Below are 25,645 nucleotides of genomic sequence, written 5' to 3' on the forward strand. Positions count from 1 at the left end.
GCTAAATAGCATGAAAGTGCAGCAGCGTGTGGAGGATGTTGAGAGGTATGATACAAAAAAATGTCTTCATCTGAAGATCTGATCATTTCCTAGCTAAATGTTAACACCCCTATTCACTGCATATTGATAGATTTGATTATTGGCTGTGAGTAAGCAGTGTGTTTTGCTTGTAGTTAAAATCACGATCATTTATTTTTATTCTACTTTGTAATAAATGTAGAACGCGAGAGAATATTTTTAAAATTTGTTTTGGGATTCTTCTTTTTCCATCCAGATTATGATAATGAGGAAATCCTAACATACGAAGAAATGTCCCTTTACCACCAACCAGCAAACCGAAAGCGACCCATAGTTCTTATAGGACCACAGAATTGTGGGCAAAATGAGTTGCGGTTGCGCTTGTTGAACAGTGAGGCTGATCGTTTTGCCACCGCTGTACCTCGTATGTATTTTCTTCTCATCTTTAATGGACAATAAGAGTTTACAAACACTGTTTAAATGGGAATTAAGAACTGACATGAAGAAAACCCATGTTCAGACAAATATGTGGGCCATTTTCTCTCTCATTCATCAAGGGACAGAGGAATTCAGAGTTGTTTGGGTTATAGTGTCACCTTCAGGTTGAGTGGATGCTGGCAAACAAAATATTCTGAGCCAGGCCAGTATAACCACCCAGCATGCCTTAGGCCCTGTTCACACTAGTGCTTCTGCAATAAAGCGCACTTTTCAAGTGCAACATAACTGCATGAAAAATTGTCCTCTTTAAATCCTCTGTAACTGTTCACACCACTGCGCTGCAGGTAGGCTGCGTTGTAAAAAATCCTGCATGCTGCATCTCAGGTGCACTGTTTTCAAATATGCACTAAAGTCAAATTTCATTAAAGTCAATGGAAATGCACCAAAAACATACAGTGTGTTTTTGAGTCAGGTCAATTTTTTTGTAAGGTGACAGGGATGAAAATGCACAATGCATCTAAAACATATGTAATGCATTAAAAATGCGTTTAAAACGCCTTCTGCGCACCAGTGTCAGCAGACCCTTATTTTTTTTTTTTAAGGGTAGAAAAAAAACCATTCTGCTGGAAATGATTATGTAATGCTATGTTGTCTGTGTAGGTGTGTATGCATCCTTATTATTATGTTTTGATTACCTGAATTACTTGATTGCCATTGAGGGACACAGGAAGTCTATGGGGTTGATTACTAAAACTGGAGTGTGCAAAATCCGGTGCAGCTGTGCATGGTCGCCAATCAGCTTCTAACTTCAGCTTGTTCATTTAACTACTTTTCCTCCACCGTAAAGCAGTTTTACTGCTACAGGGTGGCTGTCCCGTGCAAAATTATGTATATATACATAATTTTACACTTCCACCTTGTGAGGGCGAGCGCGCGCTGCCAGCAGATCGCTTCTACTGGGAAACTATCAAAGCAGAAGGTGATCTGCGAGTTTGGGTGAATGGATCTTCGCCGACACCAGCAGATTGTTGGGCAGGGAGGAAAAACACAGATGTGCCTATGTTTACATAGGCACAGTTGTGATGTGACAGGAGAAAGTGATCCAGTGTATCCAGTTAGTGATCAGTGTATATTTTTTAACACTTATCACTGTATTATGCAGGCCATAGATGGGTCGAAAATCGGCCGATTTTTCTTTTAAAAAAACAATCGGTCGTTCAAGTGGCCGACGTTACCACCAATGGTAAAAAAAATCGGCCAATTTTCATCCCGTCTACAGCCGGCAAAAAGTGTCTCTGCAGAGAGCTCCGCTATTTCTTTGACAGTTCTCTGACAGTTACTTGACATTTACAGCGGTTGCAACATTGTATCTATTTGTTTCCATTTAGGATACAGATGTTTTTATTCGGAAACAAATAGATACAATGTTGCAACCGCTGTAAATGTCAAGGAACTGTCAGAGAACTGTCAAAGAAATAGCGGAGCTCTCTGCAGAGACACTTTTTGCTGGACTGGAATTCCTCTTATTTTCATCCTACTTCTTCTTCTTTTTCATCCTCATCCTCTTCTTCTTCTTCATCCTCATCCTCTTCTTCTTCTTCATCCTCATCCTCTTCTTCTTCATCCTCTTCTTCTTCTTCATCCTCATCCTCTTCTTCTTCCTCATCCTCTTCTTCTTCTTCTTCTTCATCCTCATCCTCTTCTTCATCTTCTTCTTCTTCTTCTTCTTCCTCATCCTCTTCTTCTTCTTCATCCTCATCCTCTTCTTCATCCTCATCCTCTTCTTCATCCTCATCCTCTTCTTCTTCCTCATCCTCATCCTCTTATTCTTATTCGTATTCTTCATCCTCATCTTCATCATCATCATCATCATCCTCTTCTTCATCCTCATCCTCTTCTTCATCCTCATCCTCTTCTTCTTCATCATCCTCATCCTCTTCTTCTTCATCCTCATCCTCTTCTTCTTCTTCATCCTCATCCTCTTCTTCTTCATCCTCATCCTCTTCCTATTATTCATCCTCTTCTTCTTCTTCATCCTCATCCTCTTCTTCTTCTTCTTCTTCATCCTCACCCTCTTCTTCTTCTTCTTCATCCTCATCCTCTTCTTTTTCATCCTCTTCTTCTTCTTCCTCATCCTCTTCTTCATCTTCATCCTCTTCTTCTTCTTCATCTTCATCCTCATCCTCTTCTTCTTCATCCTCATCCTCTTCTTCTTCATCCTCTTCTTCTTCATCCTCATCCTCTTCTTCTTCATCATCCTCATCCTCTTCTTCTTCTTCTTCTTCATCCTCTTCTTATTATTCATCCTCATCCTCTTATTCTTCTTCATCCTCATCCTCTTCTTCTTCCTCATCCTCTTCTTCTTCTTCTTCATCCTCTTCTTCTTCTTCATCCTCTTCTTCTTCTTCTTCATCCTCTTCTTCTTCTTCATCCTCTTCTTCTTCCTCTTCTTCTTCTTCATCCTCTTCTTCATCCTCTTCTTCTTTTTCTTCTTTTTGTCTTCCTCTTGCAGGTCACTGCTCATGCGCAGATTTTTTATCGGTAAAAGATCGGCCAATTAGCCCATTATTGCCGCGAAAATCGGCCGCTTTTTTTTCCAACTTTACCAAAAAAAAAAAACGGCCAAAATCCCGAAAAACGGCCGAACAAATAGCCCACTAACGATCCGAAAATCGGCCGATTTTATTTTCGGCCGAAAAATCGGCCGATTTTCGACCCATCTATGGCCTGCATTAGTGTCACTGGTTCCCACAAAGTGTTAGTGTAAAAATGTTCGCCGCAATATTGCAGTCCCGCTATAAGCCACTAATTGTCACCATTGCTAGGATTTTTTTTTTTTTAGAAATCCATTATATGTCCCATAGTTTGTAGGCTCTATAACTTTTGCGAAAACCAATCAATATACGCTTATTGGGATTTCTTTTACCAAAAATATGTATCAGAATACATTTTGGCCTAAATTTATGAGGACATTTAATTTTTTAATTTTTTTAATTGGATATGTTTTATAAGGTTTTTTTAAATATTGTCAGTCTGTTTTTTTTTATAACGCAAAAAGTAAACATCGCAGAGGTGATCAAATACCACCAAAAGAAAGCTCTATTTGTTGGGAAAAAGGACATAAATTTAATTTTGGTGTAGTGTTGCACGACTGCGCAATTGTCAATTAATGTAACGCAGTGCTGTATCACAAAAAATGGGACTGATCAGTAAATCTTCCGAAGGGCAAGTGGTTAAAGTAATTATAAATGTTATAATTTAAAAAAAATAACAAACATGGTATACTTACCTACTGTGTGCAATGGTTTTGCACAGAGCAGCCCCAATCCTCTTCTTTTGGGTCCCCTGCCAGCTGTCCTTGCTTTTCCCCCCTAGCCAAGAGCCCCCCAGTAGCAAGCCTCTCGCTATGGGGGGCACTTGAGCAGGCTTGCTCTTGAGCTGCGCTCCTGTGAATGGACATTGTCCATATAGAGCACAGCTCAGCCTCGTCCCCCGCTCTCTCCTCATTTGCTCACTGGATGAGCCAATGGCTCCCCCTGCTGCGTGAGCCAGTGAGGAGAGAGATTCCCAGGAGAGCTGATCGATGATTGGGTTCAGGTAAGTATAAGGGGGCAGAGGTGGGAATTGCACCCAGAAGGTTTTTTACTTTAATGCATAGAATGCAATAAAGGATAATTTCACCTTTGGGAACATGTTACATGTTCCACCCATTTTTAGGGTGGAAACTGTAACATGTTCCCATAGCCGTAGTCGCCTCTCTTTGACAGTACGGGGAGAAGTCTCCCTGTACTATCTGTCATAATTGAAAACAGGGTGGCCATGGGGGCTCTGCCAACACGGCTACAACATTCATTCACGGATGAATGAGTGAATGAATTGCAAGTCCCGACAGTCTTTGTAATTTTCAATGAACTACCACGGTTTTGTGGAGCGCCGTGGTAGTTCATTGAAACTTCCGATCAGAATATCTGCTTGCTCGTACATCCTGTACAGCAAGTAGATATTCTGACAGATCTGCAGGATACCTGCATGGCATCAGGGATCTACTGATCGCTGGTGTAGTGCTTTCCAGGCTCCTGTATTCAAAAATAATAAATACAGATTTTTTTTTTTACCTGCAGTAAAATGTACATTTATTATTTTTGTCTAAAAGATTAACTTATCCTTTAAGGTGACAAACCTTCTGCCTTTAGAACCACTTTACGTTTTGACTGAAAACCTGTAAACCGTTTGGTTTCTATGCCGAGCTATATCAGATTTAAGCAGTGGGCTCTGCATGTGGTGCTTTCCACACCTAAGTTATCCTGTAAGTTAACCACAAAGTGTTCTCCAGGCCCACAGGTATGGAGCAGCACCAGGTGAGATCCTGTTTCTGCGGACCCAGTTTGTGAGTAAGCTGTGCGGAAGAAGCATCAGGAGCTCCCTCGTATTAGCACTGCTGGGGGTATTTTTCTCTGCTTCTGCTCCTGAATGCATGTGAAAAATGGATCTATCCTCTGCTTGTCTCTACTGCCCACCTACAGTGACTTGCTCACAATGTGCTGCCTGAACCTCACCTACCATAGAAACAGGAGGGATTTATGAGTACACAAGATCTAGCCTTGTATGCTGAGCTATATTGTCCCTGCCCTGCTTTGCAACATGTCTGATTCTATACACATGGGGAATCGTTCAGCTGTTCCAGGTGCCTCCAGTTAACCCTCCAGTAGCCGTTCTTATGCTGCCTGCATTGCACCCCCTAAAGGGCCTGACAGACAGCCAGGACTTCTGCCCTCTGCTAGTATATACACCATCTTCGGTCTTCTTTAGCTCAGTCATTGGCTTCATCCCAGCAGAATTTCATGGCAGTAATGCAAGATTTTATGAGCCAAATAGCACACTTAATTGCTTATTCGCAGAGGCCTTAAACAGGCATCAACCCCTGCAGAGTCCTTTCCTGATATGCCTGCGGTCACCAAGACTTCATCTGATGCGTCATCCTGTGTTGAAATGCAAATAGAACTTTTTAAAACAATTGGGATGTTTAAGGTGCCAGTAAACAAAGTATGTACTTTGTCACCAAAACAAAAGATTAAAGCATATACCATAAGAATGTTAAAATAGTTGGTTTGAGATAGTGTAATATGAGTCATAAAGATTATGAATACTATAATACCTCCATGGCCATCCGTGTTATCTATTGCTAAACCTACAATGTTACATCTAGATCAAAAAATATGCAGCAACCATTGTTGATATAAATAATAAATGGAATGCTCTCAGGTCGACAAGAACTGATTCATGCAGTGGAATAGAATTTGCTTTAATCAATGTTTCTCAAATCTGATGATCTGCTTCTTTAGGAAAGAAGAGGCATGTATATATCCAAAGAACAGTGTGTATCAAAACAATGTGGTTTGGAAGACGGCAATCGGAGTGTGTGTGTAGCCAGCGTGTGATGACTGCTTATAGGGGAACATATGGAGTATAAGGTAGAAGTTTGTTGGTGGGGATAAGTGGATGAAGGTGACAGCTGATGTCTGGCTTATGTTTGCAGATGACATTAGGACATCTTCTAGGTCTTTTTGATTGTCCTCTTCTAAACCAGTGTTTTAAAACAGCAAAGAAAATTGGAGTAGCATCATCTAATGGGGTTGCTTTAATCCTTACATTCATCCTGCAGTCTTCCACCTGGGAGGCACCTGGCATGATTTAATACATGTAGATCTTTTGACATATACATGCATCTATACCTGTAGGGTCTACCAGTGCTTTCCCTACTCGAAGCTCATTAGGGTCTCGAAGACCGCCAACACCTATTGCTTGCACCCTCTATTCAGTCTTCTTTTATGGAGACCATAAGAACCCTAACCAGTGGTTTACTCTTAAAGATTACTGTCAACCTTGTAACCATTCAAAAAGGACATGTTAAAAAAAAAAAAAATTGGACTGCCCTTTTGGTGGATCCAGTCTGGCAGGCCCTGCACTGCAATCTTTCTTGATTTGACCTTAATCTGCTGAACCTTATCTGACTGGGCTAGGAATCATGAGGCATCTGACCACTGCAGCAATTTACCCTTTGATTTCAGAGCATTTGGAACTCCTGCCTTACAGCCTTAAACTACAAGGTGGACAGGTTGTTGGAAGTCTCCCTTTTTATTTCCTATAGGAGTGTCCTGTCAGTAACAAAAGGAGGAATTTTTGGCTGAAGTGTTGTGTTGGGGAAACCTGCATGCAAAACGTGCTTGCTTTGCATGCTCTTTAAGGGAGAACGTATCTTCGGAGTTAAAATAAATATATAATATAGTGCTGCGCTATCATCAAAACAAAAATACATCGAAGTCTCTAAAATAAGTAAAGAAGAAACATCCAATCTCACAACTCTGTGTCTTCAATCCTTCTGAATATCATTCGAACACTTCTATTCTCCAACAATCGTGCTGTGTTTTAAATCACTGTTTTTAATGCCACCACCAACATTGGATGTGCTCTCACCTGGAGCCCATGACCATACAATAAATGCAAGGTCAAAAAGTACTTGTGTCCCTCCTGTGTGGACTGTACAATTTCACACTTTGCTCCCTGTTAGTGGACCATAATAAAACACTTCTTTCAGGGCAATGATGGGTTTTCTGAGACACCTCCTCTGCTCAGCATGAAAAGACAAATTGGCAAAAATAGTGTTTTATCTTTCAAGCCACTTTATTCCCTTTATATTGGCAATACAGAAACACGCTTACTTATTTTTGGTGCTTCAACACACCATGTATACTTTTAAAATACATAAGCAATAAGGTATTATACAATCAGCATTTTCTGGTTTACCAGTCTTGTGTGCACTGCGAGTGTTGACGTTACCCAGCCCCTCCCCTAGGCGTTATGCCACAGTGTCCCGTAGCCTCATCAGGGGGATAACATGTATAGTATCTTCTAGATTGTAAGCTCGAAAGAGCAGGGCCCTCGATTCCTTCATGTTTTGCATTGTATTGGTATTGTTTTGTCACATGTTCTGTCCCCCTTTGTAATGTACAGCGCTGAGTGAACTATCGGCGCTTTAGAAATACTGTATAATAATAATAGTATTTTCGGAATTGCTCTGGATACCCTCATTAAGGATGTCACATCTGTCCTGGCAGAATAACCATAGGGCTTAGCCTGGGGGAAGGCTCGCTCCTCCTCCTAGTTCAAAAAAGTTCCTATTGCTGCTCCTAAGCCTCAACCTGCAAAGCCAAGCATATATCTGCCTTCCAGTCCACCCACAAACCCTGGACTGCCAAGTCCCCTGAAACGTCAGACAAATTTTTCTCCGCATGTGGGGTTGTCCCCACTTTTCAAATTTGGGGGACATTTTTTAGCCGTTGTGGACATTTAGACAACCAGCATCTCAGATGCTTGCCTGTTACAGGTAATTTCAAGCTAGCATTTACGCTCAGCTTTCTGTCATTGTGACAGTGTGGTTCCAGGGGTTCTACTCCACCCTGGTCACAGTTCCCAAACTAAATGGAGGCATTTGAACCATCGTGGATCTCAAGGCCATAAATGTTTTACTAGAAAATCAGTGATAGCCTCCCTTCATTAAGGAGGCTTTTTTGCCTCTGTGGATATCAAGACCTGTACCTGCTTGTCCTGATCTTTCCAGCACATCACTGATTCCTACCCTATAGAGGCTTATGCTATTGTGGACTGCTTTATGTGACTAAAATATTCCCATGCTTTGCTTAGGGTCTTCTACACTTCCAGTTTGTGTTCCTGCAATTCAGACTGTTCACTAAGGTATGGACTGCTGTACTAGCCTTACTATGCTCCCAGGGCACCCCCATTGTGGGATAGCTAGACGATCACCTGTTGAGAGAACAGTCATCACAGGTTCTATTGAGCAACATAGCCTGGACTATCCCAGACCTTACATAGGTCCAGGGGGGTGCTGAACCGTCAGAATTAATTTCTGGAGCTGAACCATTGCTGACCCTACAACACAAAATTCTGTAATCAGACATGCCAGGCCAGTCATTTTAATTTTTTATTTGATTTATTGTGATTTTTATTTGGCATCAAAGACAAGGATATTGTAATACTGCTCTAGAGTTGAAGTCTCTCCGTCTGATTCCTGGGGTAATTTTTATGATAGACACCAGCTGGTTGGGCTGGAGATTAGTCCTGGACACATTGTTGGTTTAGGGGACTTGGACGTCAGAGGATTCTCATCTCCTAATCAACACTCTGAAACTTTGGGCCATCTGGCTGTCCCAGCATTTTTGGACATCTTGACTGGATTGTCTCTTTGGAAATCAAGGTAAAATGAATCCTTTCCTGGGCAGAACCTTGTCCACCATATCCCAGCCCTAGACAATTGGCAGGCAGACTTTTTCAGTCTGTGGAATAAACCCTACATCTGAAGGTGATCTGGACCTGTGTCACAGTTTGGGGATGCTGAATGTGGACCTTCTAGGTTCCTTAACAAACTGGACAGATTTCTGTCCAGGGACTAGGATCATCTAGTGGAAGCAATGGATGCTCTGGGGGAACATTTTCTCCTTTAAACACCTTCAACTGTTCTGCAATATTGAGTTGTGTGGCATTCCAGTGATTCTTACTCCTTTGAACTGGTTCAGACGAGTTTGGTACTCTAACCTGAGCAGTCACCTGGCAAGCTCTCCATGTCTTCAAGGTCATCCTGATCTTCTGTCCCAAGGACTCTGAGGAACGCAGTGTCAGACTCCTGCAATTCCCACCAACAAAAGGAATGAAGGACTCTCCAATCTCACACCAAGCTGTCACTTGCATAACAATGCCATACTGATAGCACCCTGCACTAAATTTTCCAGTTCATGAGACCACAATCTAGATGCCAGCAGCCTGAGAGAGATTGTCACTGGTTAATTAGCAATTTACTCTTTAAGCTACCACCACTCCCTTTTGACTGAGTGGGAGACAATTTCAACACTTTTCCTAATAGGGTTTAATACTGAAAAGGTCACAATGGTCCAAATAAAATATTTACAGAAAAAAAGGTGTTACAAAGAAATAAAGCAACAAGAGAAAAAGGAGTTGAAAACAGAGTTCAGTTAATAAGCAAGGTGTTATCGGCTCTCATAACTTGACAGACATTCCTTCATTGATGGTTAAATGAGAGCTATCAAATTTGCTTGAAATCTCTTTTTTATCTGACATCAAAGGGGGTGTTGACAGAGACCATCTGACCAATCATCTAGTTTAAGGGGTGGGTGCTGGGAGGTCACCACGTTTATGACGAAGTCCCAAATACAGTTTCTTATAAATATTCATATTTCTGAATATCTACCGTTTACAATCTGCTACTATGCAGATTATTGTCCAACATGAATTTAACTTCAAAATGGATGCATATTTTGTCATGTTACAACCAAAAATGTAAATGTATTTTTTGGGGATTTTATGTGATAGACCAACACAAAGTGGCACATAATTGTGAAGTGGAAGAAAAATGATAAATGGTTTTCAAAATTTTTTACAAATATTTGAAAAGCGTGACATGCATTTGTATTCTGCCCCCTTGAGTCAATACTTTTGTAGAACTACCTTTCGCTGCAGTTACAGCTGGAAGTCTTTTTGGGTATGTCTCTACCAGCTTTTCACATCTAGAGGGTGACATTTTTGCCCATTATAATTTGCAAAATAGCTCAAGCTCTGTCAGATTGGATGGAGAGCGTTTTTGAACAGCAATTTTCAAGTCTTCCACAGATTTTCAATTGGATTTAGGTCTGGACTTTGACTGGTTGCCCTGTATTTGGCTCCATCCATCTTCCCATCAACTCTGACCAGCTTCCCTGGCCCTGTACAATCCATTGTATGGCAGGTCTCGGACATCTATTTCTCATAGGAGGGTGTGGAGGCACCTCCTAGCATAGGGATGTGCAATTCTTTCTTATGAAGAAATGGCATAGGAGACTGGTGACGAAGACAAAATGGCTGCTACACACACAGCAAATAAAGACTGGTTTACTTTGCTACTTCAAGGTCACTGGCGTTATTGGCATGGCTGTTAAAGCCTGTGCTCCGAGAAGGCATGTCTCCATGATGCTAAAAGCAAGGAAGTCTACTAACAATAAGGGAAAGAAAATAGTCATGCCAAAATATTCAGTGGGACAAATCCTGGCCTTTTAACACCCAAGCCTGGTCCAGCCTTTGGCCCTTAACATCAAGGGTCAGATCTTGGCACTTGTAGTCTTGTTTTATAGACCACTGGCATCCTACTCAGTACCTAAGTGCTTAAAACCTTTGTACAAGGTGTCTCCCATGTGGCTTCCCCATGCACTCCCCCATGACTCCAAGGAATCTGATTTTGGTTCTTTCGGCTTCCCAAAGACTGTTGATTGAACTGATCAGGGGGATTTCTCTTGTCCATTCTTTTATCACAAAGTTTTTCTCTGTTTGCCATAACCTCTGTAAGGTGAGTGTCTGAGCTGACGACTTGGGGACAAAGTGGTATTAAGGTCCAGAACTTGTTAGGTAGGTAGTTTCAGCCTTTCACCAGGACATGGTTCTTCCATCCCTCTGTCCTGCTCTGGTTCATCCATAGATCTCCCTCCATCGCTTAAATATAGTTTGTCTTACAGGATTTCCTCACAGTCCCTGCTTCTGTTGGAAAGTCAGACTCTCTATTTGTCATTTCGGAGGGTCTTCATAAGGTAAATCCATCTTCTTGCTGCATCATTTCTCTGTGGCTCAGACAAGCAAGCTTATGGGCTTAAGAATCGGGTTTCAACCTTTCACTCTCTACTAGACCTGTGAATGCTTTATGGCATCAGGCTGATATGTAAGGATGCCACCTGGTGTTTTGTTCACATGTTCCCTACATTCCACTAGGTGGATGTTCATGCCACACCTGATGCTTCCTATAAGCCTAGGGTCCTTTTGACATCCCCTTGAACTGCAGGCAATCTCTAGTTCTGTTGTTTTTTTTGTGTGAATCTGTTAATGTTTTGTTGCTATTGCCCATCCCTCAGTTGGACTGCTTTTGGATGTCCAATTCCTGTGTACCTCAATAATTGTGAAAATGCTACGTTTCTATTAGCTACAAAATTATTTCTTGGGAGGTTGAGGGACGCATGTCCCAACCCCTCTGTTTATGAGCGTATTCTTGGTACTGCTAAGCAACAAAAATGAGGCATGCTTAGGAGTAGGAGGGGTTATACTGAGCCAGCTCACTTTTTTTTTTTTTTTTTTTTTTGGCCAGTGTCCAACCCTCCTGTGGGTGGCATTATAACCCGCCAGTCTGATATCCTCTCTCCCTCAATAAACCCCAGGAAATGGATTTTACAGAAACTACAAATATTCTGTTATCTTTCCATTCTTACTGAAATTGCTAGGCCTAATTAGTCTTAACTTCTCCTTCAAATCTTATTTACCAGGCTGTCATGCAGATAGATGTAGATCACTACAGTAGTTTTAAGTTACTGATGTAGAACAAGCTTTCATATCTGGAGTCTTGACTTTAGTGGACGATTGCTTGATCCAGGTCAGTGACTCTATAGATAGTGAAGGAGGAAGTCCACATGACCTTTCTGGAAACTGCATGTTTTAAACACAAACAGCAGTGGCACTCGCCATTTTTTGTATCCTCAAGCATTTTGATAAAGTGTTAGTACCTGTGCTAATACATTTGTTGTGAGTATTTACAGACCTAAAATGGTGGATATTCTTTTCTGTTCTTAGCTGTGAACAATTAGTAGACCTGTAATAATGTAAAGCAAAATCCAAGTGAGTGGGTAAGATACCATTGGCTTGATTCACATTTTTGGTAGGACCCTACTTTCCAGCACTGCACCGTTACACAAGACCCTGGCCACCGTCACCACCTACAAGAAGGATCTTGCTTGCCACCACTACACTTTATTGCACTTTGCACTAGCTGACACTGCACCACCGTACACTTAACTCATTGACTGTAAACTGCATGCACATTTGTTATTGCCGGTAACATGCTAACAGACATGCCCTAACTTCGCACTTCTACACATTTCTGCATTAGCCAGCACCTCATGCAGGACTTTTGCTGCGCTTTCAGAAAATGCACCAAAACTATTCTAATGGAAGTCTGTGGCAAAGCGCATGTAGCCTGCATGAAAACCACGGGTACACTGCAGCTGATCAGTGTGAAAGGGGCTTTAACAAGTCTTACATTTCCTTGTCCTTTCCAAAGGCCCAGTCCCAATACCATGCATCAATTCTAGGTTAAACTAATCTTGAATTCTAATTTCTTAAGGGGACGCCTTCATTTAATTGACTGTAAGGACTAAACTTTATTGCACCACCGCACACTTCACTCGCTGACAGTAAATTTCATGCACATTTTGTATTTGCTGGCAATGCGCCAACACATGCCCTAACATTGCAGTTCCACACGTTTCTTCACTAGCTAGCACCCGCATGTAGGACTTTAAATGCGCTTTCAGAAAATGGAGGAGACTTGTTGGATTCCTACCACGAATCTCTCAGCCCCCTGTGTAATAAAGATATTTCATCAGAAATTTTCCCCTCCAGCCTGCCCATAGACAGATGGGGAGATTTGGTAAGCATTAGGGTTACTGTGCCTTATCTTTATTTTTGCGCTGCCAGCTTTCCCCTCTCTTGACCTTCTGGGATTCTCAGCCTGTGTCTTAGCCAAGGATGGGATCAGCATGCCCCAAAAGGAGCCATGCCTTTTTAGGGATCTCCCTTTTGGCATTCTTTGCCACAGCAGTATTCTTGCTTTGCCTCCATGCCCCTTCCCCCGTGCCTTTTACTTCTTGCCTGTTTGACTTCTCATGTCCCTTTTGGTGGCTCTTACCCTTGGATTTGCTTGTACTTGCTGTCTGACTGGCTTCTTGTGCTAGGGCTTTGCACAGAACAAACCAAAGCAGTTTTTTTTCTAGCACATTTACCAGCTAGCTAGCAGAAAAACAAAGAGAACTGTGTAACAATATACATTATTAACAGATGTTTGCATTCGCTAATGTATGTGGAAGCCACACTTTCTCCCATTTGGAAGGGCCATGAACTTTTTAAATTAATTTGCAAAATCAGCTTTGTTGAGGATGACATGTCAGGGGAGACTCTGCCAGAGATGCCTATTCAGTTTTGTGAGTGTCTGTTTGGCAAACCAGTTACCAAGTCAGTCCAGCTCATCAATCTTATTTTCAAAAAAGAGCCAAGACATCATAGAGACAGCACTTTTTTCTTGGAAGCTAGAAGTAATTTCAGGTTTTGGTGATTGCTGCCAAATTGAATCACATCTCTCAGAGGATCCAGTGGTGGGATGACTGCCAACTGGCCATGGTCATACTGATTAATAGTGTTGTGTTCAACTGATGGATTTTTTTGTTATTTTGAGCAACAAACAGGGAAATGCAGGATGCATATATACTTTCAAAACTAAACCTACAGGTGCTTCCAGAGCAGATATATGCTTTGGGTAAAGTTGGCCATTAAAGCGGAACTAAACCCATCGGTTTAAAAACACAGTTGTATTCCCGAAATGCTATCACATTTGCTTGTGCTTTTAACCAAACTGTCAAACCATCAGATGGTTGGTGTCATAACTGATCACATGTGTAGCACCATGGCAGTTGTAGATCAGTGGCTAAGATGGCAGCTTCCTTGTCTAAAAAGGCTAGGAGGGTTTAGTTCCGATTTAATTAAGCTGTGGTTTGACCTAATGAACCGCTCCACCCAGGATTGATTTGATCGTAGTGCTTTAGACCCAGATGTGGCTTAAATTCACTTGGCATTTTTCCTTAATCTGGCTGCTGTGCTCTGTTTTTGCAGATACTTCTCGAAGTCGAAGAGATAATGAAGTAGCAAGTCGAGATTATCACTTCGTTTCGAGACAAACGTTTGAAGCTGACATCATGGCTGGCAAATTCATTGAGCATGGGGAATTTGAGAAAAACCTGTATGGCACCAGTGTTGATTCAGTGAGACAAGTTATTAATTCTGGAAAGATCTGCCTTTTGAGTCTTAGTACACAGGTAGGTGAGGTTCTTCTTAGTAGTAGAAAACGTTACCCGAACTCTGCAAAAAGTAAGATAAAAAATACTGTTATCCTGACTAAATGATTTTTAATTTACTAAAGCACTGTTTACCATAAACAATTGCCATATTTTCTTTCTTAATACTTGTTTTCACCTTATGTTGCTTATCTTAGTGCTACTGATTTTCTTGAAACCTTTTTATAGCCACTTCCTGTCTATATGCATGCACTCCATTGACTGCTGTATGACCAGGACTGCGTAGCGGGAAATGGTCATTTGGGGTCTGTATTAAAAGTCTATGTGATATGAAGACAATAGGGGCATTGTCACTGTATAACGTGAAGCGCCTGAAGAAATACCTTCAAGACAAAATCACCAGATGCTATTTTAAAGAACGCTGTTCAAAAAAATTGAAAATGTAATTTAAAATTATTTTTTATCTCATAATTCCAAAGCACATGGTTGTCAACCTTTCCTACTTTTTTTTTTTTTTCTGATGGATTACAAAAGATACAGCCTTCTTCTACCCTCCCACCCCCAATATTAACCCTTCCTAGTGAAATAGAAATTATCAGCTCACAAGATATTTTACTCCTAAGCAGCCTGTACGGGTTTAACACCAATAGGAATATTCCTCCATCCACATACTCTGTGGATGGGGGAATTTCTCCAGTTAAGTTATTGTATTCTGACAGTGGGGAGACTTTCTTTTTGTCAGAATACACTGATCAACAATGCCAGCTAGAGCTACGGGCGCTGATCATGTGGAAACTTTCCAACAGTCCAGTTGTACACAAGTCAATCGGTAGAATTCCATTGTGCATGAGGACTAAATGTTATTTGGGAATGATTGCACTTTGTTGCAGAATGCAAATTGTTACAAGTATAAAATAATTATGCTAAATAATTGCAGCTTCTTTCAAGTATATCAATCCAGATTCGCTTTGTAAAGTTAAAGGCCTTTTCAATTAAACCTGAATTATGCCTGGTCAGCCCACAGGTTAACATACAAATTTGTATTATAAGCAGGATGTTTATTATGAAAGTCTAAGGCATTTAGCCTCCCACTTAAAGAGCAATGTAAGCCTCAACCAGGATGGAATGGCTTAGGTCAGCTAAGCTGTGGCAGTTTTCTTAATGAAATGAAGAGGGAGAGCTGCCCAAGAATGCTGATGACAAAACATTTCACAATTGCAATTTTTCAAGAAAATGCTCATTAACTGGAAGTAAACCTGTTACAAATCTGGGCAATGCAAACATGCATAATCAAGGATTCCGCTTGGTAAACCTTGGATTGGTAGCTGATGTTATATGCAAATCCACTTTCACTTATTCCCAGGTCTCCCGGTTTTTTTTTTTTTCTCTTTTTTTTTTTTAATTTACCGTATTTTCCGGCGTATAAGACAACTTTTCAACCCCTGAAAATCTTCTGAAAAGTCGGGGGTCGTCTTATACGCCGGTGCGAGCCGGTGTCAGGGCGGCACTTTTTCGAGGGGCGGCGCGGCGCCGCCCCCCCTCCTCCTCCAACGGACACTAAGTACAGGAGTGGGCAGAGGGGCTGCTGTACCTTACCTGGCTCCGGTCCCACGACAATCCGGTCCAGGAAGCGCGGCTGCTCCTTCTTTCAGTTCGGCCGCTTGATGGTCACGCGGCCGCTCGGCTCCGCCTCCTCACCGGTGATTGGGCGCCAGCACTGGAAAGGCACACAGGCGACCAATCACCAGCGAGGAGGCGGAGCCGAGCGGCCCCGCGAAAATCGAGCGGCCGAACTGGAAGAAGGAGCAGCCGCTCCTCTCCCCCACTGACACCAACGATGAGACACTGTTCCTCCCCCACTGACACCAACGATGAGGCACTGTTCCTCCCCCACTGACACCAACGATGAGGCACTGTTCTCCCAACTGATACCAATGATGGGGCACTATTCCTCCTCCCCACTGATACCAATGATGGGGCACTATTCTCCCCACTGATACCAATGATGGGGCACTATTCCTCCCCCACTGACACCAATGATGGGGCACTATTCCTCCCACTGACACCAACGATGGGGCACTATTCCTCCCACTGATACCAACGATGGGGCACTATTCCTCCCACTGATACCAACGATGGGGCACTACTTCTCCTCCCCACTGACACCAACAATGGGGCACTATTCCTCCTCCCCACTGACACCAATGATGGGGCGCAATTCCTCCCACTGACACCAATGATGGGGCACTATTCTCCCCACTGATACCAACGATGGGGCACTACTTCTCCTCCCCACTGACACCAACAATGGGGCACTATTCCTCCTCCCCACTGACACCAATGATGGGGCACTATTCTCCCCACTGACACCAATGATGGGGCGCAATTCCTCCCACTGACACCAATGATGGGGCACTATTCTCCCCACTGATACCAATGATGGGGCGCAATTCCTCCCACTGACACCAATGATGGGGCGCAATTCCTCCAACTGACACCAATGATGGGGCGCAATTCCTCCCACTGACACCAATGATGGGGCGCAATTCCTCCCACTGACACCAATGATGGGGCGCAATTCCTGCCACTGATACCAATGATGGGGCGCTATTCTCCCCACTGACACCAATGATGGGGCGCAATTCCTGCCACTGATACCAATGATGGGGCACTATTCCTCCCACTGGCACCAATGATGGGGTGCTATTCCTCCCACTGACACCAATGATGGGGCGCTATTCCTCCCACTGACACCAATGATGGGGTGCTATTCCTCCCACTGATACCAATGATGGGGTGCTATTCCTCCCACTGATACCAATGATGGGCCGCTATTCCTCCCACTGACACCAATGATGGAGCACTATTCTCCCCACTGACACCAATGATGGGGCGCAATTCCTGCCACTGATACCAATGATGGGGCGCTATTCTCCCCACTGACACCAATGATGGGGCGCAATTCCTGCCACTGATACCAATGATGGGGCACTATTCCTCCCACTGGCACCAATGATGGGGTGCTATTCCTCCCACTGACACCAATGATGGGGCGCTATTCCTCCCACTGACACCAATGATGGGGTGCTATTCCTCCCACTGATACCAATGATGGGGTGCTATTCCTCCCACTGATACCAATGATGGGCCGCTATTCCTCCCACTGACACCAATGATGGAGCACTATTCCTCCCACTGACACCAATGATGGGACACTATTCCTCCCACTGACACTAATGATGGGACACTATTCCTCCCACTGACACCAATGATGGGACACTATTCCTCCCACTGACACCAATGATGGGGCACGATTCTTCCCACTGACACCAATGATGGGGCACTATTCCTCCCACTGACTAATGATGGGGCACTATTCCTCCCACTGATACCAATGATGGGGCACTATTCCTCCCACTGACACCAATGATGGGGCACTATTCCTCCCACTGACTAATGATGGGGCACTATTCCTCCCACTGACTAATGATGGGGCACTATTCCTCCCACTGACTAATGATGGGGCACTATTCCTTACACACTGACACTAATGATGGGGCACTATTCCTTACACACTGACACTAATGATGGGGCACCATCATTGGTGTCAGTGGGAGGAATAGTGTCCCATCATTGGTATCAGTGGGAGGAATAGTGCCCCATCATTGGTGTCAGTGGATGAAATAGTGCCCCATCATTGGTGTCAGTGGGAGGAGTAGTGCCTCATCATTGGTGTCAGTGGGAGGAATAGCACCCCATCATTGGAATTCCATACTGAAATAGCATACCATATTGAAATTATATCTGATGTTTTTTCATTTTTATTTGGTGTGCGTTGGAAGAGGGGTAGTCTTATACGGCGAGTATAGCTCAAACCCTATATTTTAACAGGAAAAGTAGGGGGTCGTCTTATACGCCCAGTCGTCTTATACGCCGGAAAATACGGTACTTACTAGACTTTGACTAATAGTTAAATCGGGAGGGACATTGGCAAAACCCAGCTTTTATAGGATAATGAATATGTGGTTGTAACTTCACATTCACCAAGGATAACCTCTGTTTATGCCTTTTTAAATCCTATTCTTCTTTTGCTGTGCCCAGGTTTGTGTCATGGTCACTTTAACAATATTATTCAAACCATAGAATTACTTTAAATGTTTGTTACCAGCACCTGCTTCACGTTAAGCTCTGAAAATTGCCATCCCTCTGTCTAATTGAGTGCTTTTTAATAGCCACTGAAGCAATTACATTGACCATTGAAAAGGCAGTTGTTACTGCTTATCTGTAAAGCAACAAACATAAAGCACAGTACTCCATTCTTAAGGAGCGTGATTACTGTTGGTTGGAGCGCTGATCAGAGAATGATTGTCGATCTCCTGTGCAGTGTTCCAGCTTTTGAATGCTCTGGCAAATCAGGCAGCTCTTTGCAGTACAAAATACATAGACTTCATTAAAAAAAAAAAAAATTTATGCAGGTTACCTGTGTAAAATAAAATACAAAATCCCATAGTTGTAATTGGGCTTTAAACTAACTTGGACCAATAACCATATGAAACCGTAAACCATATATAATAATAAAAAAAAAGCTTAAAAGGATTATGAGTAAGAGCTCTTCTGAGGAGGTACTGCTCTTTCTCTACTGTGAGAGACACAAAAAAACACCGGTCTGTACCAACCACGGCGCTTTCAAATACCACTGGGAGGAGACTTCCCAAATGCAGAGAAGCTAATCTTGGTCTCAGTGTCAAGGGGCTAAGCTATTAGGTATTGGTGGTGCTGAGATTCTGCACTGCCTCCTGCCAATGGAGCTGGCCCCTCTATAGCCTCTAACAGTCTAGCTCACATCCTTTGGTGTCTTTGGCTTAAGAAAGAGGCAGGTGCCTTGAATTGTTGGAAGTGGAGTTTATCTTCGGTCCACTCTTTGGCAGCTTTATCTCTCTCAGCAGTATCACCTGTGTCTCACCCTGGGCCCCTGATGGCCACAGGTGGAGCCGAATCTCTGTCACTGAGTATAGCACACTGATCCCTGAGAATGTGGCTGTCTACCTTGTAAGTGGTTTGTGTGTTATTATTATTATTATTATTATACAGTATTTATAAAGCGCCGATAGTTCACTCAGCGCTGTACATTACAAAGGGGGACAGAACATGTGACAGAACAATACCAGTACAATGCAAAACATGAGGGGATCGAGGGCCCTGCTCTTTCGAGCTTACAATCTAGAAGGGACGGGATAGTGGTACAGGAGGAGATAGCTGTGGGGGATGGAGTGGTAGGAAGAGTGGAGGAGGTCGGTCAAGTTAGCAGGGGGTAGGCTTCACTGAAGAGATGGGTTTTCAGGGTGCGCCTAAAGGAGAGGAGAGTAGGTGATAATCCGATGGGTTGGGGAAGGGAGTTTCAGAGGATGGGTGACACCCTGGAGAAGTCCTGGAGGCGGGCATGGGAGGAGGAGACCAGGGAACTAGAGAGAAGGAGGTCTTGTGAGGAGCGGAGTGTGCGTGCTGGGCAGTACTTGGATATTAGGTCGGTGATGTAGTTCGGGGCAGTATGGTGGACAGCTTTGTACGTCAGTGTTAGGATTTTAAATTTGATCTGTTGCGCAATCGGAAGCCAGTGGAGGGATTGGCAGAGGGGGGTGGCGGAAACGGAGCGGTTGGAAAGGTGAATGAGTCTGGCAGCCGTATTCAGGATGGACTAAAGCGGGGATAGCCAGCAGCGAGGCAGGCCAGTGAGGAGGGAGTTGCAGTAGTCGAGTCGTGATATGATGAGGGAGTGGATTAGCTGTTTAGTGGTTTCTGGGGTTAGGAACGTGCGTATTTTGGCGATGTTGCGGAGGTGGAGTCTGCACGAGTTTGTTAAAGCTTGGACTTGGGGCTGGAAGGATAGGTTGGAGTCCAGAATTACACCAAGTGTTCTGGCCTGCAGGGCGGGTTTGATATTGGCGTTGTTGGATGTGATGGAGAAGTCAATGGGGGGTGGGGTTCAGGCTGGGGGGAAGACGACGCTCGGTTTTGGAGAGATTCAGTTTAAGGAAGTGGAGCGACATCCAATCTGATATGTCGCTCAGTAGGTGTGTGATTCGGGCAGAGACCGAGGGAGTGAGGTGGGGTGTTGAGAGATAGATTTGTGTGTCGTCGGCATAGAGGTGGTAGTTGAAGCCGTGAGAGTGTATGAGTTGGCCAAGGGAGGAGGTGTAGATGGAGAAGAGAAGGGGCCCAAGGACAGAGCCTTGAGGGACCCCAACAGAGAGGGGGAGTGAGGGGGAGGTGGTAGCATTATAGGTAACGCTGAAAGAGCGTTGTGACAGGTAGGATGAGAGCCAGGAGAGAGCAGAATCTCTGAGGCCGAGGGAGTGTAGTATTTTGAGGAGGAGGGGGTGGTCAACTGTGTCGAAGGCCGCAGAGAGGTCAAGGAGTAGGAGCACTGAATAGTGGCCATTAGCTTTGGCGGTTAGAAGGTCGTTGGAGAGTTTGAGTAAGGCGGTTTCGGTGGAGTGTAGGGGACGGAAGCCAGACTGTAGGGGATCGAGGAGGTTGTTGTCGTTGAGGTGAGAGCATAGGCGAGTGTAGACGAGGCGCTCGAGGAGTTTAGATGTAAGTGGGAGCAGGGAGATGGGCTGAGGTTGTTCGGGTCATTGGGGTCCAGAGAGGGCTTTTTAAGTATGGGGGTGATGTGTGCATGCTTCAGTGGGGAGGGGAAAGTGCCAGAGGAGAGGGAGAGATTAAAGATGTGGGTGAGGGAGCGTAGGATGGAGGGGGAGGGAGGTCGTAGGAATTGTGAGGGGATAGGGTCGAGGGGGCAGGTGGAGACTTGGAGACTTCCTCGATGGTAGTAAGGTCAAAGGTGTGGAGTGTTGGGGGAGCTTCAGTATGAGGAATGTAGGGTGGGGTGGAAGTGGAGGTCAGAGCAGTGGTGGGGCCGTGGGAGAGGGGTGATGAGGGGGTAGCTGAGTGAGGGGGAACGGGGTTGGAGGGAGTTTGAGCAGTGACGAAGTCCCTGCGGGTAATGTCGAAGGGGAGGGGGGATGAGGGGGTAGCTGTGTGAGAGGGGACGGGTTGAGAGGGCGTGTGAGTTGCGGCAATGTCCTTGCGAATTGTGTCAATCTTGTTTTTGAAGTGATTGGCAATCTCAAGGGCGGTGAGTGAGGTGCTGGGTGGAGGTGGGGGTGGAGAGAGTAGAGAGTTGAAGGTGGAGAAGAGTCGGCGAGGATTGGAGGAGAGGGTCTTGATGAGGGTCAGGAAGTAGGCTTGTTTGGCTGCGTGGAGGGAGGAGGTGTAGGTGCGGAAGGCAGATTTGTAGTGGGTGAAGGCTTGTTGGGATTTTGTTTTGCGCCATAGTCGCTCCTGGGCACGACTGTGTCGTTTGAGGGTTTTGGTGTGATCAGTCTGCCAGGGCTGGAGCGGTCGGGGTCTGATGTTGCGTGTGGTTACAGGCGCTAGTGAGTCAAGGGCTGCTGACAGCGCGTTGTTGTAGGCAGTCATAGCCAAGTCGGGGCAGGACAGGGGGAGGATGCTGTCATGGAGTTGATCAGCTGCAGAGTGGAGGGGGGCAGGGTTAAGGTTGCGGAGGTTACGGCTGGTAGTAGTGTGACATTTGGAGGGGTAGGCGTTGGAGGACGAGGAGATAGAGAAGGTAATCAGGTTGTGGTCAGAGAGAGGAAAGGGGGTGTTAGTGAGGTTGTGGGGAGCGCAGTGGTTGGAGAAGACAAGATCAAGAATATTACCGTTGGAGTGGGTGGTGGATTGTATGCACTGTGCAAGTGCAAAGGAGGAGGTTAAGTGGAGGAGACGGGCTGTGTCCGGGTTGTCAAGGTTGACAGGGATGTTGAAATCCCCAAGAATGATGGTGGGTAGCTCAGAGGAGAGGAAGAAGGGTAGCCAGGAGGAAAAGTCATCCAGGAAGCGGGGTATGGATCCAGGAGGCCGATATATCACAGCAATCTTCAGGGGGTTGGGGAGAATAGTCGGACGCAGTGGGCCTCAAAGGAGGAGAAGGATGGGGGGGGGGTTTGGGAGGACTCGGAAGGTGCTCTGCGGTGACAGGAGCAGACCAACCCCACCACCTTTACGACCGTTAGGTCTGGGTGAGTGGGTCCAGGTGAGACCTCCATAGGAGAGTGCAGCAGGGGAGGTAGAGTCAGTGGGCTGGATCCAGGTTTCCGTGATCGCTAGGAGGTTGAGGGAGCGGGAAACAAAGAGGTCGTGGATGGCGGTAAGCTTGTTGCACACCGATCGGGCGTTCAGGAGTGCACATGAAAACGGGGGGGAGATTTTAGGGAGCAGGGGGACAGATACTAGGTTGCGGGGGTTGCGGTAGGACGTGGAGGCGGGAGGGTGTTGTGCGGGTGAGGGAGGTGGTGGAGGGCCAGGATTCGGGGAGATGTCCCCCGCGGCTAGGAAGAGGAGAAGGGTGAGAAAGGTGGCATGGGAGCGGGATGTGCAGGAGTGTGAGAAACTCCTAGTGGAGGTGTTCGGGTCAGAGGGAGAGTGGAATAATAGGAGGAGGTGGTGGGTGCCGTAGAGGGGTGAAGGAAGCAGTGAGGACACAATATACAAATGTTTAGGAGGAGCAGAGTGTTAAAGAAAAATACTTTTATTTAGGAGTTTTTTCATTATTGAGCCATGGTGACTTTTTTGCTTACTGCCTCATCTGGACATGTCAGTGCAGCTTTTTACATGATCTTACGTGACACTACCTTTCACCAGGTACAGTTAGTCTGGCTGTTGGGAAGGTGCACATGGTCAACACCAGACACTGCATTGCACCTCAGGGCCATACTTAACCAGTTTGGTGGCAGAATAATCCATCACAGACTGGTTCCATCTAACAGAGAAGTGTTTGTGCTGAGGACAATTTGCTTGGTTTCATCCCATGCATTATTCATTTGTTTTTCATTCAACCTGTGGAATTCTTAGATTCCCCCATCCACACCTTTGAGGTGGCTGGATGAATCCCTCCTGCTGAGGTATTGTATTCTGACAGCTGGGAGCCTATCCCCTTGTCAGAATAGAATGATCAGTGTTGCTGGCTGTTGTGCACAACAGACCTGCCCATACATTCAGCTGTTTCAGTCACTGCTGAACCAGCTGAATTGCAGTCTATGTGTAGGCCGGCTTTAGTTTAAAACTGCTTGCAGCTTAAAACAAAACGTCTCGCGTCCCTAGTACAACAAGATTACATCCCCGCCTGTCTCGGGTCCCAGATATCAGGTAACCAGCAGCTTAGCTGTGTCTCGGTCCTAAGCAGTCCACTACTCTTGATCCTAAGTGCAAGACATTCCACTTCATACACCTGCTGGCTGCTTCCTGCTGCCTTTCAAGACTCCTTTGCAGGTGGTTTAACCCTTTTGAGACCAGAACGCCTTGTAATCAATGTTTGGATGCTCTTTCCCACCCCACAGCCACTCCAAGGCGCTGAATTTTTAGGTCCCAAATGAGGACTTACCAATTCAAAGAGCACTGTAAGTCAGTTCTTTCCTCTCCAAGCAAACTACCACAGAACCCCTTACTCTGCGAACTACCTTGAAGCCCTTGCATACTCAAAAATGCATGCAAGTCTTCTCTGTGTGCTGGAAACCTACCCAGTGGGAGTCGCCAGAGTGAACACGATGTGGGCTTTGAGCAGCACCCAGAGCTTCCCAGATTATGCCTGTGCCTGAAGTTTGTCTTACATTAAAGTATAACTGAAGACAAGAAAAGTAACTGCTACTAAAGTTTCTGCTATAGGATATTTTTGTCCCTCCTGCTTGAAAACTATTTGTATTTTTTCTAGCAATTTGTACTTTTGCATGAACACTAACTGCTGTGGATATGCAGCATAACTCTCAGCATATATGAAATGCCATAGAGTGGAGCCTAATTTCAGGACGGTTCATCACCCCTGAAAATAGTAGAGATCCACCTCAATGGTGCAAAGTCATATGGATGATGTGCTTCCCTTTACTCCTCTCCGAAATATAGCATTTATGACTCGGACAATAAAGTTTAATTTGGGTCTCATCGCTCCAGTTGATTTTGTTTCATAAGTATTCATGCTTCTCTAGCTGCTGCATAATGTAAGCGGGATGATTTTTGAGCGTGGTGCTTATAATAAAACAGGATTCAATGGCATGGCCATAACTATTGATACACTAATAACTAATTTAATATTTGGTCATATTCTCTCTTGAGGAAATGACTGCAAGCAAGCATGTCTACCATGGTTCAAAACCCATCACTTAAAGCAGGGGTCTCTAAACTACGGCCCTCCAGGTGTTGAGGAACTGTCCCATGAGGCCTTGCAAGACTCTGACAGCCACATGTAAGACTCCCAGAGGCAGAGGCATGATGGGACTTGTAGTACTTCAACAGCTGGAGGGCCATTGTTTGGAGACCCCTGACTTAAAGGATTTGTTAACCTTTTTGGAAAAAAAATAAATTCACATATTTTTGCAGGAAAAAAGATGTGCATTGATTATTTCCCCCCCAAGAAGCCTGGAAAGCATTGCACCCATGATCGGTGAATCACAGATGAAACGCCAGACTCCTGCAGAAACCCTGCAGCTTTCAGCCCTTTCAGGCATACCTTTATACTGGCTGTTTACAAGCTGCAGGGCTTGTGAATGAACTACAAGGCCGCACATCAGAGATTTAGAAGTACAAGCTGTCAACCACCATGACTGACAGTAGTTGTAATTTGTGCATTTACAGGAAACTGTGAATGAATGATCCAGCCGTAGTGACAGTGGGCACGGGGAGAAGATCCTTATTGGAGGTGCATGATCCTTGTGCACTTGCACAACTTACATGCTGTCTCAAAGCGAATGACACATCCAGGCGGTGAATATAAAATAGGAATTTTGACTCTCCTGTATATTCCATATCGTGGAGTACAGTACATGACACAGGCTGTATATTCATATACCCTGGCTTATAGGCTGCTACCTTCAGTTGATTGTATACTGACAAAACTTTTGGCACACAATATTTGAGCGTGGTGCCCTATAACCCTAAAAAAAAAAATTCCCAGCTCACTTGCCTGCCTGCAACAAACTAAATTACCCTGTCAAACAGATGACGTTAAAACAAGGGGTTTAGTTTGCACACATTTTAAAAATATATATGCAATTTGCAGTGGCCACTTCACAGCACCCCAGTATATCTGCATTCCTGACATTCATATATTGTGGTATGTTCCAGACCAATGAACACAATGGTGAGCAAAACTAGGCAAACAAACTGTGTAAACAGGCTCAAAAACAGCA

At 44.5% G+C, this 25,645-nt stretch overlaps 1 protein-coding gene across 1 annotated transcript in view; it reads left to right on the forward strand.

Annotated features, from left to right (window-relative positions):
- PALS1 (protein associated with LIN7 1, MAGUK p55 family member) overlaps positions 1-25,645 on the forward strand; it is a 197,850-nt gene that overhangs the window by 144,129 nt on the left and 28,076 nt on the right. Inside the window, exons 11-12 of the mRNA XM_089681487.1 lie at positions 275-442; positions 14,221-14,423. Coding sequence (XP_089537613.1) covers positions 275-442; positions 14,221-14,423 — 371 coding nt within the window. The remainder of the gene's footprint in view (positions 1-274; positions 443-14,220; positions 14,424-25,645) is intronic.

The sequence above is a fragment of the Staurois parvus genome, unplaced genomic scaffold (genome assembly GCF_062004578.1).
Source record: "Staurois parvus isolate SC_StPar_1 unplaced genomic scaffold, SC_StPar_1.0 ptg000267l, whole genome shotgun sequence".
NCBI classification, from domain to species: domain Eukaryota; kingdom Metazoa; phylum Chordata; class Amphibia; order Anura; family Ranidae; genus Staurois; species Staurois parvus.